This window comes from Cebus imitator, unplaced genomic scaffold, assembly GCF_001604975.1.
Source record: "Cebus imitator isolate Cc_AM_T3 unplaced genomic scaffold, Cebus_imitator-1.0 Scaffold221, whole genome shotgun sequence".
Taxonomy (NCBI): domain Eukaryota; kingdom Metazoa; phylum Chordata; class Mammalia; order Primates; family Cebidae; genus Cebus; species Cebus imitator.
The window spans coordinates 1,619,049-1,636,098 of NW_016107536.1; the positions used below are offsets into that span (position 1 = coordinate 1,619,049).

The 17,050-nt window shown below is 46.3% G+C and overlaps 1 protein-coding gene across 1 annotated transcript; it reads right to left on the bottom strand.

Annotated features, from left to right (window-relative positions):
* Positions 1 to 1,224: 1,224 nt before the first annotated feature.
* On the bottom strand, positions 1,225 to 5,345 carry NKX3-1 (NK3 homeobox 1). Its single transcript, XM_017549752.2, has 2 exons — positions 5,067 to 5,345; positions 1,225 to 4,076 (listed from the first exon to the last, which is right to left on the bottom strand). The coding sequence occupies exons 1-2, from the start codon at positions 5,317 to 5,319 to the stop codon at positions 3,658 to 3,660; spliced, it is 672 nt and encodes a 223-aa protein (XP_017405241.1). The 5' UTR covers positions 5,320 to 5,345; the 3' UTR covers positions 1,225 to 3,657.
* Positions 5,346 to 17,050: the final 11,705 nt, after the last annotated feature.

Here is a 17,050-nt window from a genome sequence, read left to right on the forward strand (position 1 = left end):
TGACATTTTTTGAGAGATGCAGGAACCAGGGGGGTTATAGTGTGAGGGTCTAGCGGAACATTTAAAAGGGGAATTTTTTTTTCTTTTCTTTTCTTTTTTTTTTTTTTTTTGAGACAGAGTCTCAATCTGTAGCCCAGGCTGGAGCACAGTGGCGTGAACTTGGCTCACTGCAGCCTTTGCCTCCCAGGTTCAAGAGATTCTCCTGTCTCAGCGTCTGGAGTAGGTGGGATTACAGGCATGCGCCACCACACTCGGCTACTTTTTGTATTTTTTGTGGAGACAGGGTTTTAACATGTTGGCCAGGCTGGTCTTGAACACCTGACCTCCAGTGATCTGTCGCCTTGGTCTCTCAAAGTGCTGGGATTACACGTGAGCCACCACACCTGGCCAAAAGAGGAATTTTTAAAGACGGATTGCTGTGGTCTGTGTTCCCTTTAAGGTCTTCAAGAAATGTAAGTAAATACTTGGTTGTCTTTTTTTATATGAAAGATATTCTTTGGCTGGAGTAGGTGATTATTTAGTTTTTTAAAAATTTTCTAGACTCGGGGTTACAAGTGCAGTTGTGTTGCATGGATCTGTCATACAGGGGTGAAGTCTGAGCTTTTCGTACCCATTGCCTGAATAGTAAACACTGTACCCAATCAGTCATTTTCATCCCTCACTCTTCTCCCACCCTCCAGCCTTTTGGAGCCTCCAGTGTCTCTTCCTCTATTCTGTATGTCTGTAGACACCTGTCATTTAGCTCCCATTTCCAATGAGAACATGCAGTTTCTGACTTTCTGTCTCTGAGTCATTTCACTTATGATAATGGCTTCTAGCTCCATCCATGTTGCTGCAAAAGATGTGATTTATTTTTGATGGCTGCATATGTATTCCATGGTGTATATGTATCAAATTTTAAAATCTGATGGTCTGTTAATGGACATGTAGGCTCCACTCACGATGTTGCTATTGTGAAGAGTGAAGCAATTGATTATTAAACTGAAGAGAGGAAAGGCCTCCCTCTCCTCATGACTTAACAGGAATGAAGGTCAGTGCCTTTATAAAAGGATGGCCGTCACCAACTACTGGGTAGGCTGAGGCTATTTATCACCATAGGTTGCCATGGGTGTGTCAGGAGGACAAGGACAAGAGAATATAGTAATTATAAATTTAAATTATAAATTATAAATCTAAGTTATGCAGCATGTAGTTTTTAGGAAACTGAAAATCATACACAGATACATCTAATAAAGACATGGGTACTTTATTTTCAAAACACTCATATGTTGCAAAAAAATACATGGAAAAATAAAGTTTCGTGGGGGTGCTGACTAAACTTCAAGTCACAGACTTTTATGTTACAGCTTGGGGCAGGGTTTGTTATGCACGTAGATAACCCAAACTAATTTATTAAACAGGATAGAAACAGGCTGTCTGGTTCTGAGAACCATCCAGTTCACCTGTTAGATACAGAGTGACTAGCTCTTCAAATGTTTTTCTACCAGTTCAGAGATGGGTTAATGACTAGTTCCAATGAGGAAAAAGCAAGGTGGGTTCAGAAACCAAATGATTTTAAACCAAGATACTTTTTTTTTGCAACACAATATACATCACAGTGAAATGTGTAATCCTTGCAAATTTCAAGTTGAAATAATTAAATTCAGAGGAGAGGAGAGAGAGTACAAGAGGGACTGAGCACTAAACACTTATTTTTAAAGAAATGCAGAAAGCTGCCCTGCCTTTGTGCTGTCTAGTACTCTGGTGGGTGTTGGCAGCAGGTGGCGTTGAACATTTCAGTGTGGATCCCAAACCACAGAAAATGGGGTGAAATTGGCCAACTTTCTATCCACTTATGTTGGCAATTTTGCCACCAACAGTAAATTTGCCCTTTTAATAAAATAAAATTGAAAGGTTTCTCACTAAACAGAATTAAGCAGTGGAATCAAGAGACTTCCAGGCATAGCGTACCTCATTAGTAATTATTTCGTTGTTTTATTTTTTCTGATGTCTCCCCTCTACCAGGTCACCTGAGATAACAGAATGAAAATGGTAGGATAGCTCCTTTGCTCTCTGCTCATTCTCTCTAAAGTCTAGGTCACCCATATTGGGGACCCATTAGAGGCATTAAACACAGACCCAAAGTGTTTAGACAGTTTCTTGTGTTTTGAAACGGATTTTCTTTTTCTTAGCCTTTTCATACCAAAGGCTCAGTCCCTTGCTTGCTCAGTGGACTGGGCTCCTCAAGGCCTAGGCTGCCTTCTTTTCCATGTCCCACCCATGAGCCCTCCACTGGACAGCTCAGTGAGCCTGGCCCTTCATTCTGCACTGTGTTCTTCCTTCTCTGTGAAAATCCAATACCTCTTACCTCCTCTGCATGCAAAGATTCCCAGGAATTGTCAGACTTTGAACGTAACAACAGAACCACCAGAAGGTGCTATAAATGCAGTGGTGACCTTCTCAAGCTGTCAGGTCTTTAAACAGGATTGGGATGTAATGCTGTATATTTTTTAAAAGAAAGAAGAGTTGCTAGTCTTAAAGATGCATCTCTTTTAGCCAATTCAGAATCTGTTCCCCAGCTTTTTTCTTTTTTAAACTCAGGACAGATAAAGGTTTGGGGAGAGGGGGGGAAAAAAAGAAAGAAAGACCAGATCTCAGGCTAAATAAATGAGGCATATGTTAGGTGTAGCCAGACTAAAAGTCTGGACTAAAATCAAGCCCGTTAGTGAGTAATTGCTGCAAAAAAAGGAACAAAAAATTGAAAAAGGAGGGAAGGAAGAATTATGTTGTCTCTCAGGATTCAGTACATATGATAGGCTGAAAACGCCAGGAAACTTCTGATTCTAAATTCTCCAACCCAGGGGAACAAAGTTGAGAAGAGGCCTTTCTGCTAATAAAAAATGCAACCGCCCCTAGCAGCAGTGTGAAGACCCTCCTTAGGCCCCCGACTTGGACATGTGAAGAGTCTCTAGCAAGGCCCCACCACTCGCAGCGGAATTCTGTTTATACAGCTTGTCTTAAAATCACAGTGAGTGCGTCTTGTTCTATTTGGGCCACCCTGTAAATACTTAAGTTGGCATAACATTTTAAAAGGAATAAGAAGGAGCTGATAGTTCATCTCCTCCCACCCATCTCCCTCTCCCATGCAAATGTGTGCTGAGCATGAGGGCATTCTCTTGGAGACCTTCTATTTGCCTCTCTCTTTTACAGTGACAGAGAGAGCCTTGGCCAACAGGAGGCTTCTGGACATAAGTTGAATTCAGTTGGTGACATCCTCATCCTGGCTGTCCTTTCTCCCTTTAGGTTTGCTCCTTCAGGGCTGATATTCAGTGACACAGGAGTATGGAGATGTAGAACAGAATCCTCAGGTGTACAGCTCATCCAAAATCATACAACGTGCTAGAAATAGCACTTGATTTTCCCTCTCTCCCTTCAAACAGGTAGCCAGAAGCAAAAAATGACCTACAGTATGCATTGGGGGAATGAATGAGATATTAAAACTGCCACTGTCTGTTTTTTCATTGTCCCACCAGTGAAGAATCTGAGATTGCCACGCAAATATCCAACAGCTTTGGTGCGCACACCTGTCGCTCCCTGAGCTTGGCCCCTTGTGCTTTTCCGAGAGACACCCCGCGGAAGGCAGTTTTTGATCATACGTGGTTGTCACCTGAGCTGGCATTACCAAAAAGCTGGGCTCCAGCTGCCCACACAGTACAGGTATGGGTAGTAAGGATAGCTGTTATACACGGAGACCAGGGAGGCCCGGGAGAAAGCCTCCTCTTTCAGGGCGGGCAAAGAGGAGTGCTTCTCCAAGTCTCCCAGCTCCGAGGAGAGCTGCTTCCGCTTAGTCTTATAGCGTCTGTTCTGGAACCATATTTTCACTTGGGTCTCCGTGAGCTTGAGGTTCTTGGCCAGGTGAGCCCGTTCAGGAGCCGACAGGTACTTCTGATGGCTGAACTTCCTCTCCAACTCGATTACCTGAGTGTGGGAGAAAGCAGCCCGGGAGCGCTTCTGCGGCTGCTTGGGGGTTTGGGGGAGGCTTGGAAGGGCGCCTGAAGTGTTTTCACAGTCCAACAGATAAGACCCCAAGTGCCTATCTGGGAAGGAAAGCAGGGAAGGAGGGAGGGAAGACAAAAGTAACATGTTAGCAGGGAAGAGACCAGAATTCAAACCACCCTTATCTCTTTGGTGAGTGAACAAACAGCCCACTGTCATCGTGGATACATTTCACTTTTTTCACAAGACACACTAAGCAGCTCTCTGGAGGAAGAGTAAATATGTTTATTAGGTATTCATTTTCTAAGAAGCAGCAAGAACCCAAAGTTAGAGGCATTTTGTGGTTGAGCTTTCTCCCTATTGTCTGGTAGAATTAAATGAGGATTCTGGATCTGTGTGCTAAGGAGAGGAGGGAGAGGAAGGCAGGGAAGACGCCGCCGAGGAACCAAATACCCGGGAAGGCCGGACCAAAAGGCATCCGGTGTTAGGATCTAGGTGGGCAAGAGAGGGCTTATGCCTCGGGAGAGGCAGAGGCAGGCTCATTCAGGGCTTTAATTCCCTCTTCGCTAACTGAGGCGTTCAGTGGCCTCATCAGAAGTGACAGGAAAGAAAATCAGTGGACTCTTGTCTCCTGGACACCGGAGGGAACCCCAATGTACCGTTTTACTGCCCACAGGATTGGGAAGCACACGGTCTTTGCTGGGCAACCCCTGCTTTGTCACTATTAATAGGTTATTATTAGTTCTCGTAACTACGGTGGGACTGGCGCCGATCGCAGCTGGCGCCGTGGGGTCCGCTCCTGGGACGATGGAGGGCGGTCACCCTGCGGTCACGCCGGGTTCTGAGCCCCGGGGAGCCGAGGGCATCCGGCAGAGCGAGCCCTGCGGTGTCAGAATCCTGCGCCGCCCTGACGCTGGGGCTCAGGGTTCATCCCTGGGGCGCACGCGTGGCGGGGGAGGAGGGGGAGGCGGGGAGGTCCCTCGGCCTGCGGCTGCGGGACCCCACGTCTCTGCACCCCGAGGTCTAGGGGGTCCGCCTCGGGCAGCCCTCGGGCCGTCCGCCCCTCCTAGGGCCCCCGCCTCGCCGCTTACCTGGCTCCGTCTCTGGCGCGGTGCGGGGCCCAGAGCTCAGCTCGTTCTTTTGCGCCCCGGCACTGCCGCGTCCTCCCTCCGGCTCCGGCTCCAGGTCCCGCCGTCGCGAGGTGCCCCTGTGGCCGCCTGGCCGCTGCGCGCCGTCCCGCAGGATGTCCTGGATGAGGAAGGACGTGAGCGGCTTGGACGGGGTCGGCGGCGCTGCCCTCTCCGCTTCCGCCTCCCCGGGCCGCGGCTCTGGAGCCCTGAGCATCCCGGCGGCCCAGCTCCGGCCTGACTCCAGCCGGGCTGTGCCAGCTCGCTGCACCCGCAAGGCTCGCAATGCTCACAACGCTTTCACTTTCCACCGCCCAGCTCGCTTATACCCTCGGGGAGCGCGCCGCGCCGCCTTCCCATTGGCCATGGGACGGGCCGCGCCGCGGATTGGCCGCCCAGCGCTCCAGGTGACCCAACAGAGCGGCGAGTCCTGGGCGCCGCAGGGCTCCACTCCTTTCTAGGGGACTCCTTCCCCAATTCCCACTCCTTTCCCAGCTCTCCTCCCTCCGCCCTGAGCCGTTTTCCCAGGCCGGGAGGGAGCGCACAGCAAAACGGGAGGACTCTGCCCCACCACCCGCAACAGAAGTTGAGACGCTCTTGTGGATGAGATGACCAAGACAAACACTCCAGTTAGCTCTTCAGGACCGTCAGAGCCAATCACAGGGTGTGAGTGCGCAGTCACTGCCGCTGCACAGTACCCTGAGAGTTCTGGGAGCTCTCTCTCTGAGAGAGATGGTGGCAAACTCAGATCTGCAATATCTACCGTCTCACAGAGGCATGACAAGTAGGTGAAGCCTGACCGCAGCCTGAGAGACAGAAACCACCTTTGCCAAAGCCTTTCCCCAAGTGGGTTTCTTTGGCCTTTCCTTTATCCGCAATAACCTATTAACTTTCCTTCCGCCCCAGACAGATGACATACCATCCTTTTGAAAAATTTCCAGACAGGTGGAAGGCGTTTCAGACCAGGACAGACGCAAAAACTGAATTCAAAAAGTAGTTCAAAAGAACATCAGCATACCCTTTTTCCAGATTACCAACTGTTAACATTTAACCCATTGGCTAAACAATGGGTTAGCCAAATTGGACCAACCAATGCTGTGACTGGACTGGATGGTACGGTGACAATGGACGAAGGTGGAACAGAGATGCTGGAAGTATTTTCTTTTCTCTTCCCTTTTTACGGACAGGGTGTTGCTCTGCCGCCCAGGCTGCAGCGCAGTGATGCCATCATAGCTCACTGAGGCCTCAATCTCCTGGATTCAAGCGATCCTCCTGCCTTGGCCTCCCCACAGGTGTGAGTCGCAGTCTCGGCGGATGATGGAAGTACTGAATTAATGTTAAATTTACTGGAGTTGCACACTGTACTGTCAGTGTATAAGACAATACTTTTAGGAAATAAACACTGAAGTATGTAGGAGCGAAGGCACAAGTTCTATGAAACTTACATCAAATGGTTCTGAAACAAGGATGAAGATCGATAGATCCCACTCCACAAAGCCCATGGGTTAAATGGTAACAGTTGGTAATCTGGAAAGAGGGTAGGCTGATTTTTTTTTTTTTGAACTATTTTTTTAATGCAACTTTCGAGTCTGTTCTGGTCTAAGACGCCTTCCATTTGACTGGAAACTTTTCGAAAGGATAGTATGTCATGTGTCTCTGGAGGAAGGAAAGTTAATAGATTATTTCTGATAAAGCGGCTGCCGAAAACTACCTGTGCAGTGGGCAAGGCTTTGGCAAAGCTGTTTTTCTTCGGTCATCTTTTCAGAGTCTCTTTATATTAGAACATTTAAAAAAATGTTTTCTTTTGAATCATTGTAGATTCATAGGATGTTGCAAAAATAATACCTCCAATGTCTTCCAGTGACATCTTATGTAACCATAGGACAATGTAAAAAACAGGAAATTTACTTTGGGACATTACAGTTAACTAGACTACAGACCTCATTTTATTTATTTATTTAGAGACAGGGTCTTGCTCTGTTGTCCAGGCTGGAGTGCAGTGGAGAGATCATGGCTCACTGCAACGTGGATCTCCTGGGCTCAGGAGATTCTCCCACCTCAACCTCCTGAATAGCTGGGACTACAGGTGGATACCACCATGCCCAGCTAATTTTTGTATTTTTTGTAAAGATGAGGTTTCACCTTGTTGCCTAGGCTGGTCTCAAAGCCCTGGACTCAAATAATACTCCCCCCTCAACTTCCCAAAGTGCTGCGGCTACAGATGTGAGCTACTGCGCCCAGCCTTATTGTGGTTTAATTTTTAAATTTGCATTTCACAAATGGTTAGGGGTGTTGAAAATCTTGTCATGTGCTTGTTTACTATCCATATTTCCTTTTTGGTGAAATATCTGTTCAAGCCTTTTGCTCATGTTATAACGGATTTTTCTTTTAAATTATTGAGTTATGATCGTTCTTTATGTATTGCTGTATGTAAGTTTTTGTCAGGTAGATGGTTTGCAAATATTATCACCCAGTCTGTAGCTTGGGTTTTTATCCCTTTAACAGGATCTTCAATGGAACAAAAGTTTAATTTCATTGAAGATCAATTTATGATTTTTGAATTTTGCAAATTGTGATTTTGATGTCATGCCTAAGAATTCTTTGCTTACTCCTAATACTGAAGATTTGCTCCTATGTTATCTTCTAAAAGTTTCATGCTTTACTCTTAAATCCATGATTCATTCAGAATTAATTTTTGTGTATAGTATGAGGTTTAGGTTGAGATGGCCTTCTTTCATTTTTAAAATTGAGAGCTGGGTATGAATTATTTAATAACAAATGCTGCCATTTGGAAATTATAAAGTTCTATTCCTATGACAAAATAAATTCCAGACAGCTCAAAAATACAAAACACAAACAAGCACGTGAAAAAAGTATTTTGACTACACTTCATCACTAAAGAAATGCAAATCAGAATCACATTGAGACAAGCCTTTTCCACCTTTCAGATGGACAAAGGTTTAAAACATGGATAATGTCCAGTGTCAGTGAGAGTGTAGACGAACAGGTGCTTTCACACAGTCATGCTCTGCATCATGGTGTTTGGTCAGTGACAGACAGCATGTATGATGGTGCTTCCATAAGGTTATAATGCTGTATTTTTACTGTACCTTTTTATGTTTAGATGCACAAATTCTTAGCATTGCGTTACCTTTGCCTGTAGTATTCAGTACAGTAACATGCTGTACAGGTGTGTAGCCTAGGAGCAATAGGGCATATACCATGTAGCCTAGGTGTATAGTAAACTGCATCCATCTAAGTTTATGTAAGTAGCTCTATGATGTTTGCATAACAACGAAATTGCCTAACAATGCCTCTCTCAGAACATATTCTTGTTCCTAAGGATGCATGACTGTTTTTGGATGGCAACTTGGCCATATTTGTCAAAATTAAAACTGAGCATATCCTTTGACACAGCTATTCCGTGTTTGGTGATTTGCCCTAGAAATGCACAAATACACAATGTATTGACTTGGGAACATATATTCAATTTGGTCAGAGACTGGTTCAAGCTGCAAAATATGTTATAGACTAAGCCCATTGTATAACATAGCATTATAGGTTATCTATATAATGTTTTACATTTGAACACTTTAACATGCAGAGTATGTCAGGAACAAGATACACACATATATATTCTTTTTTTCTATAGAGTAGTTATTTCTGCTCAGTGAGATGGAGACAATAGGTAGGTTGGGAGAGGGACAGGAGGAGAGTGGAACAGGGTGTATTTCCTTGTGCTCATTGATACTTAAAAAGAAAACTGTCAGGCTGGAGCTGAGCCTGGACTGCCCTCCTCCACCGCGCCCTCCTCAGGCCTGTGAGTGAGGCCACAGCTCATGGTCCTCAGGCTCACCTCACTGCACCTTTCCTCCCCTTCTGCTTTGTATTTGGGGCTGTGGACGCTCATCTTTATGAGACTGTGAGCTCCCTGAGAAGGGACTGTGTCCTCCTCATATGTGTACCATCCCTAAAGTCTGGCTTGGTTTTGACATACAGAAGGTGCTCCACAAATGCTTGCTGGCTGAATGTCCAGCTCCAGTTGTTATGAGGCATCTCACTGGCTAGTAGAATGATCCTAAGGGGCCAAAGGACCCCCAGGCAAATCACAGTGGAAGGCTCGTCCTCCTCCCCTTGCTGTGTTTATGCAGCTTAAACTGGGTGAAAATGTACAAGGCAATCTGGAGACACTCATTGGCTGCAGCCCAGAACATTGCCCCCTCTCAATGATGGCCAACCCCTAATCCCCAGATTCTGTAAAAAGACAGCGAAAGGTAATGCCGCAGATGGAATTAAGTTTGCTGGTCTGCTGACCTTGAGATGGGAAGGTTATTCTGGATCATCCAAGTGGGCCTGTTGTAGTCACAGGCGTCTTTATCAGTACAGGTATGAGGCTGGATAATCAGACTCAGACAAGGAGATGTGACAATTGAAGCAAGGCTAGAAAGACTCAACTGTTCTGGGTGCAGTGGCTCACGCCTCTAATCCCAGCACTTTGGGAAGCCAAGATGGGCAGATTATGAGTTCAGGAGTTCAAGACCAGTCTGGTCAACATAGTGAAACCCCGTCTCTACTAAAAATACAAAACTTAGCTGAGCATGGTGGTGTGCACCTGTAATCCCAGCTACTTGGGAGGCTGAGGCAGGAGAATCACTTGAACCCTGGAGAGTGAGGTTGTGATGAGGCAAGATCCTGCCACTGCATTCCAGCCTGGGCAACAGAGCAAGACTCCATCTCAAAATACAAAAGAACAACCAAAAAACCCTCAACTGTGCGAAAGACTCAGCTAGCCCTTGCTGGCTTTAAGGGTGCATGGAGGCCGGGAGCCAACCAATGCAGGGAACAGGGAAAGAAAAGTGGATTCTCTTCTAGAGCATCTAGAGAGAACACAGCCCTGATGACACCTTGATATTAGCCCAATAAGCCAGTGTGGGCTTCTGATCTCCAGAACTACAGGATAATAAATGTGCATTGTTTTAAGCCACTAACTTTGTGGTGATTTGCAACAGCAGCAGTGAGAAGCTAATACAGGGGCATTGGCAAAAGGGCAGCAGTGATGAAGGAGGTCCCTACCTGCTCGGCCCCGACTGTGCAGAAGTGAACTTTGGATCCTTTTTTTCCTTTTACGTTGAAATATCTGTTTAGACCCATAATCCCATCCCTTCATTAAACTGTTTTCTTTGTGTATTTTCTTTCAGTCTCTGGCTATCTTTGATGGTAGGATAAATATAATTTTGTATCCTTTTTTCCTCCCAAATTCATATTGCATATAAACATTTTTACATTGCTCCATTACATGTTTTAGAAACCATCTAAGAGCTAGAAGGGACCTCAGGATTATCTAAGTAAATGTCTTGCTTTTCTAGGAAGGAGCCTCAAGTTTGCAGAGACGACAGAACTATATCAAAGTTGAGTGCCTAAACCTCTTGGCCCATAGATGTCTCCACTGCATCACCCTCCATCCTTCCACCCCCTCCACCTGCCTCTGCTGCTACCCTCCAGGGTAGGAAGCACAACCAGAGCCCATAGACTTGGCCTCCATATGTGTGTTTGAAAATGTATCTGGGTTTTGTTTTAATCAGGTATGGTAAGACACACAGACACAAAAGTGACTGTCATAAAGGAAGAAGGTGTTTTTTATATTCATTTTTTGAGACAGAGTTTCCCTCTGTTGCCCAGGCTGGAGTGCAATGGCATGAACTTGGCTCACTGCAGTCCCCACCTCCTGGATTCAAGCAATTCTCCTGCCTCAGCCTCCTGAGTAGTGGAGGTTATAGGCATATGCCACCACACCCAGCTATTTTTTTTAATTAAATTTTTAGTACTCCATGTTGGCTAGGCTGGTCTCGAACTTCTGACCTCAAGTGATCCCCCTGCCTTGGCCTCCCTAAGTGCTGGGATTACAGACATGAGCTAGTAATAAACCCAGCTCAGATGAAAGTTTTATACTCACAGACCCTAGAAGCAGGGGGCACAACCTGCAGGGCCACGCAGGGAACCCCTAGGGCCCGTTGGGACACAGGGGGTGAGGGGAAAGCCTGGCTGAAGACTTTATTGTGGTTTTGGTGGAAAGGACTGGATTAGACGAGCAGACAGATACACAGATTTAGGACTGGATAGTTAGTCATAATCCTCAGCTTCCCTGCCCTTTCTCCCCTTCCTTATTGACATTTTCCCCGACTCTCTGGTTTGTCATAGTTCCCACTCCTGTCATGCTCAGTCCTATCAGTCCTAGGCCCTTTTGCAAGCTGTGTGTATATTTCCTGTCTCTTATTTATCTTCACTGGTTCAATTTCCACCCAAAAGACTTTGTAGCCCTCTCCAGCCTTCATTAATGGCTCTGCTGTGCATTTGGACACTTAATCTTATATTGCCTTAGAGTATTTAATCTTTTGATGCTCACCAGTTGTCTTATTCTGTTTGTGCTGCTGTAACAAAATACTATAAACTGGGTAATTTATCAAGAGCAGACATTTATTTTCTCACAGTTCGAGGCTGGGAAGTCCAAGATGAAGGTGCCAGTGTGTTCCGTTGTCTAGTGAGGGCCGCTCTCTGCTTCCAAGGTGGTGCCTTATGTTGCAGCCTCCAGATGGAAGGAATGCTGTGTCCTCACGTGGCAAGAGGCTGAACCCTTTGTGAGGCTGCTTTGATAAGGGCCTTAATCCCATTTATGAGGGAGGAGCCCTCATGACTGAATCACCTCTTAAAGCCCTGTCTCTTAATACATTTGAATGTATCTCCTCCAAAGTTCAGGTGTTGCAACTTGGCCATGAAGTTTCAACACCTGGACTTTGGAGGGGATACATTCAAACCATAGCCCCAGTTTTCTTGTAAACCTTATTGAGGCCCAAGGCTGTATTTCGGCTTCTCCTCTTCCTGGCCCACACCAGGATGGGGGAGAGAAGACTGACACTCATTGAATGCTCACTCTAGGCTCACCACAGTGAGTCCATGGCTCACTGTAGACATTCAGTAAGAACTACAACCCACTGGGGAATGTTTTGTGCAGAGAAGAAAGCTCAGACATGAAGATAACATGCCCAGGTTCTCACTGTTAATGCAGGTTGTCCTGGCTCCAAAGCCTGTACCTTCCCCATCACCCCATGCACTGGGCACGTAGCAGGTGTCCCATAAACACCTGTCGACCTGGCTTTTCGGAAATGGCTTTGAGAACAGATCAGGCTCTTCAACAGCCTGAGTTTTGCTATTTGGGTTGACACTGGGAAAGAGAAAGTATGCGTCAGTTTCCTAGAACGAGGAAGGCAGCCGGGACTGTGGATGGCCTCCCGAGGGTTGCAGCCGTCTGCCATGGCTTCTCCAAACTTCCTAGCTTAGTTGACCTCATTTCCTGGCTCGCTTCTCTTTCTCTCCTTCCAAGGGAGCCCAATAGGCAGGGCTACTGAAGAATGGAACTGGGAACAAATGACACCATCCTCAGGCCACCATCTTTCCTGAGTGGTTCCCCAGCAGCCCCTCCCCACTGGTCTTGCTCTGGGCCCTGTATTTTTCCCTGTGACATTTGGTTAAGATGATTGTCCTGTGTTAAAATGAAAATGTGATATGAGTTTGGCGGCACATTGACAGATCCTCCACCATTTACACAGTGGCATGAATTAGTCTGAACTTTATTTTCCAGCTGGTGGTTGGCAGCAGGCAGAGCAGCAGGTTATGAGACCTGGCACAAGAGGGGAGGGTAAAGAGACCAACCCCAGACACAGGAGAACTAGCTTGGTGGGGAGAGAAGGTGAGGACAGGACTCTGGCCTGCTAGGGCAGCATGTGCACACATTGAAGACCTTATTAAAATGTAGATTCTGAGGCCAGTCGAGGCGGCTCACACTTGTAATCTCAGCACTTTGGGAGGCCGAGGCAGGTGGATCGCTTGAGATCAGCCTGGGTAACATGGCGATACCCCATCTCTACAAAAACCATGTTGGGTGTGGTGGTATGTGCCAGTAGTCCCAGCTACTCAGGAGGCTGAGGTGGGAGGATCGCTTGAGCCTGGGGGGCAGAGGTTGTGATGCAGTCATGTCACTGCACTGCAGCCAAAAAAAAAAAAAAAATTTGTTTTGCTTCAGTAGATCTGGGTGGACCCTAAGATTGTGCTTCTAACACACTCTCAAGTGACGCCTGTGTTACTGGCCCAGCACAACCCCTCTCCCTTAGTGAGAGTCCAAGGGCTGTGAGCGACTCAATCAGGGAGGGAGGGGTGGCTCTATGAGGAGGAGGCAGAGGCCACTACAGGTTCACGCAATGGGCTCCATTCATTGTTCCTTTCCGGGATGCCAGACCTCATGTATTCCTGTGCTCTTTAGCTCATGCTCATACGATTCATGCTTTCTATCTCATACCTGCCAAAAGCACTCTTTCCTCCCATCCCAGGACCCTGTAAAAACATCTGACCTCGCCACTCTGTAGCTGTGTGTGCCCGCTTTCCCTGCAGGCCTTTCTGTAAGGCCAAGGCATGAAGGTTTGGGAAACGTTTGCAGCAGATGATAGCTCAACCTCATTACACTCCTCATCAATGTTATGACCCAAGAAAAGCTACCAGGGAGGATATACCGGGCAATAGGAATCTAAGAGTATTTTGCTAACGGTGCACTGGTCACCTCTCCTCACCCCGTCCATGGCTGCTGGCTTCGGGAGAGCCCTGGGGCTGTAGGGCTGAGTCTGCAGAAGTTTCCCTGCCCTCTTCCTGGGTGGCCGTGGTCCTTCTGAGCCCAGTCTGCTCAACAGCTTAGTGAAGACCCTTGCCTGGGAGATACATGGGGTGCTGTTTGTCTAGGGGAGGAGGCTCTGACCTTCCTGCCCTGCACTGCCTGCCAGAAGCAATTTGAGACCTTCCCTCTGCTGCTCCTGCTGCTCAGTGCCCGCCATAAAATGGAGCAGGTTATCGTGACCTCCTGGTGCCCCAACATGATGCCTTCCAGGTGGATGATCATCTGAGAAGGTGACGGAGCCCATTTCCGGGCACAGGGTGGTGCAAGATCCCTGTGGGCTGAGGGGCTGGGGGCTAGGCCTCTGCTTGTCTTTCCAAGGATTCTACTGATCCTTGAGACTGAACAGGACCTGGGGGCCCGGGGAGGCTGCCTCACAAAGAAAATGGCTTTCTCCCAGGACTTCTGACTGCGGCTCCTCTGGTGGGCACTTTCCTGAAAATCATTTGGGACAGCACAACCATGGACTGTTGGGTGGGGAGTAATTTGCTCAGCCAGGAGTTCCTATCTGGCCTGAGGCAAGCCCTCTCCCTGTTGCTCCCAGGGAGGGAGGCAGGCAAGACGCTCCTGGTGTTTTTACAGCTCATACGGGAAATGATCACCCCAGGCACGTGGAGAAGGAAGGGCAGACCCTGAGACCACCCTGCAGCAGCGCTCTGATGCCTGAAATGCTTTGGGCATGGACAGAGCCTTTCATTCATGCATATATTTATCCAGGCTCTCTTCCCCTCTTGAGGGCCCGGGGGATGCCATTATACCTCCATTTTATAGAAAAGGAAACCAAGGCAGGAGAAGCTGGCTAACTTTGTCGCAGCCACTCAGCTAGTAAAAAGCAAAGCCAAGATGCACGCTACTGGTCCCGAATCCTGCACATTCAATCACCTGGGATGCTGCCTTCTGCTGCCATTGCTCCTGACCACGGATTCTCCAAAGGAGGAAATGCCGTATCCTTAAGGGATGAGTAGGAATTGTCCCTGGAGTCAGCATGTGATTTAAATTGGGAAGAGGGGTGTCAAGAAGTTGCAGAACATGCTGTCTGCCCTCAAGGAGCTTAGGGTCCAACTGGGAAACAAGATAGATATGAAAAAGCAGCCTTCATCTCACACCTGTCTCCCACATTACTTAAGCTGCAAAAGGATAAAGAGGAGACCACTGACGTAAAGCACTGGAACTCAGGAAACAATAAATTACACAGCATAGGATGCATTTTCTGTGCATCCACACTAACTCTTCTGTGCATTCACAGATGCAATTCACACAAACATTTGGGATGTGGTTACCTTTGAGAAGGGAGTGAGCAGGAAGGGACTAGGGTAGGGCTTTAGCTCTATTTGCATTGTATTATGTCTTTAAAGAAATATCTGAAGCAGGTGATGGAATAGTCATAATAAATAAACGTATCTTAAGCTTGTTAGCCCTGGAGATAACCAAAAATAAGACCACATCTTTGCCCATGAGGAATTTATATTCAAGTTGGGAAGACAGACATACACAGGGAAAAACAATTTATCGACAGGGGGTAGAATATACCAGGTGTCAAATTCATAGTGGACAGCATGTGCTGTAGGAGTTTCCAATTTGCAAAATGAGAAGGTTCGACTGGATGCTGCTTATTAGGATATCATTACTGTGTCATATTCAAATTATATCATAAAAGTAATATAATTTCTATAATATTAAATATATGTTCTATATTGCATTATATAAAAGACGTAACATATTAATATAACATAAATATTATATTATAAATTACAATATAGAATATATTATATTATAAATTACAATATATAATATATATTATATTAATATTATATTATGTTCAATACTATATATTATTATATTATATTATATGTATCATATAATATAGTATTTGCCAACAGTTTCACTATCTAACCTGGAAGCTGAGAGTGTTTGAAAAGCAAGGGAAAGTGTGTCTGAAGAAATCAATTTCTGCTTTAAGGGTATAGTTGGGTGAATCCTGGATTCACTACCTCTGGATATATGATTGTCCTGAAGGCTGGGACTCTGTTCCTAAATATGTATCATGTAATAGTATCATATAGTATCATGTATAGTATTGAACATAATATAATATTGAATATTGAATATAATATTCAATACTATATTACATGATTCAATATATTATTCAATATATTATGTTATATTTTTATAATATGTGACATAGAAATACTATATTATAGAATATACTGTAGAGTAAATAATATGATAATTATATGTATGTGATACACAAAATATTATATATTATGTTAGCAGCAGAACCTTTTTCAGAGGAAATGTTACAGAAATCCCAAATCCATGGCAGATAAAGGCAAATCTGTTGCTAGTGAGCAGAGGCCAGGAGCTCATGACCCCTCTCTGCCAAATGCAGCCAGCACCTGTTTGTCCCAGTATATGTCCTGAGGAAACTCGTCATTTTTTAGAACCTGGTTTGAAAGCCACTAGACAAGGAATCTCTTCAATTCTCTCTCCCTGAGACCCGTGGCTTCAGGACGGAAAGCTTCATGGAGGAGGTGGGCTTTTAAAGGGGGCTTGACACATTGAAAGGGTTGGAGTGCGTGCAGAGAAGGAGGATGCAGGGCCTTTGTGGGAAGGGAAGCAGTCTGGATTGCCACACGGAAGGGTTTGCACACAACACGCCACCTGGGGGCTGTGCAGAGATTTGGAGCAAAGAGCAGCAGTACCACCAAATTTGCATTTTGGAAAGACGCTGCTGGTGGAAATACTAGGTGTCAACCTCATAGTGAACAGCATGTGCTGTTGCAGCATTTGAAGATAGGTGGCAGCAGCGGAATCGGGAGGCCCAGGGCAGGGAGCCTGAGCTTAAGGAGGTGGACCTGCGCAGGAGAGGATGCCAGGAGGCAAGCAGGCTTCAGGCTCTCAGAGGCCAAGTTTAAATCCCAGTTCTGCCCTTTGTGAGGCACACGTACACTTAACCTCTCCTGGCCTACGCGAGCCCTCTGATTAGTGGGAGGCCTAAGGGTTGGCTGTCACATGGAAGAGTGCTGAGAATTGACAACGTATGTGAAGTCCTTGCTTTAGTGTCTTTGCAGCCTATGAACTCAGCCTTGGGGAGCTCCATCCAGCGGTGTCCCTGATGCCTCTGATGGGTCATGTCACATTCCCTATCAGGATAGGTGGAGGAGGCCAGGACTTCCATCAGCTCACCCAGAAGAGCTTTGCCAACAGCTTCACTATCCAACCTAGAAGCTGA

Coding starts and splice junctions, on each gene's coding strand:
- NKX3-1 (XM_017549752.2), bottom strand. CDS start 5,319: ATGCTCAGGGCTCCAGAGCCGCGGCCCGGGGAGGCGGAAGCGGAGAGG. Junction 4,077..5,066: donor CGCGCCAGAGACGGAGCCAG/GTAAGCGGCGAG, acceptor TTTCCTTCCCAG/ATAGGCACTTGGGGTCTTAT.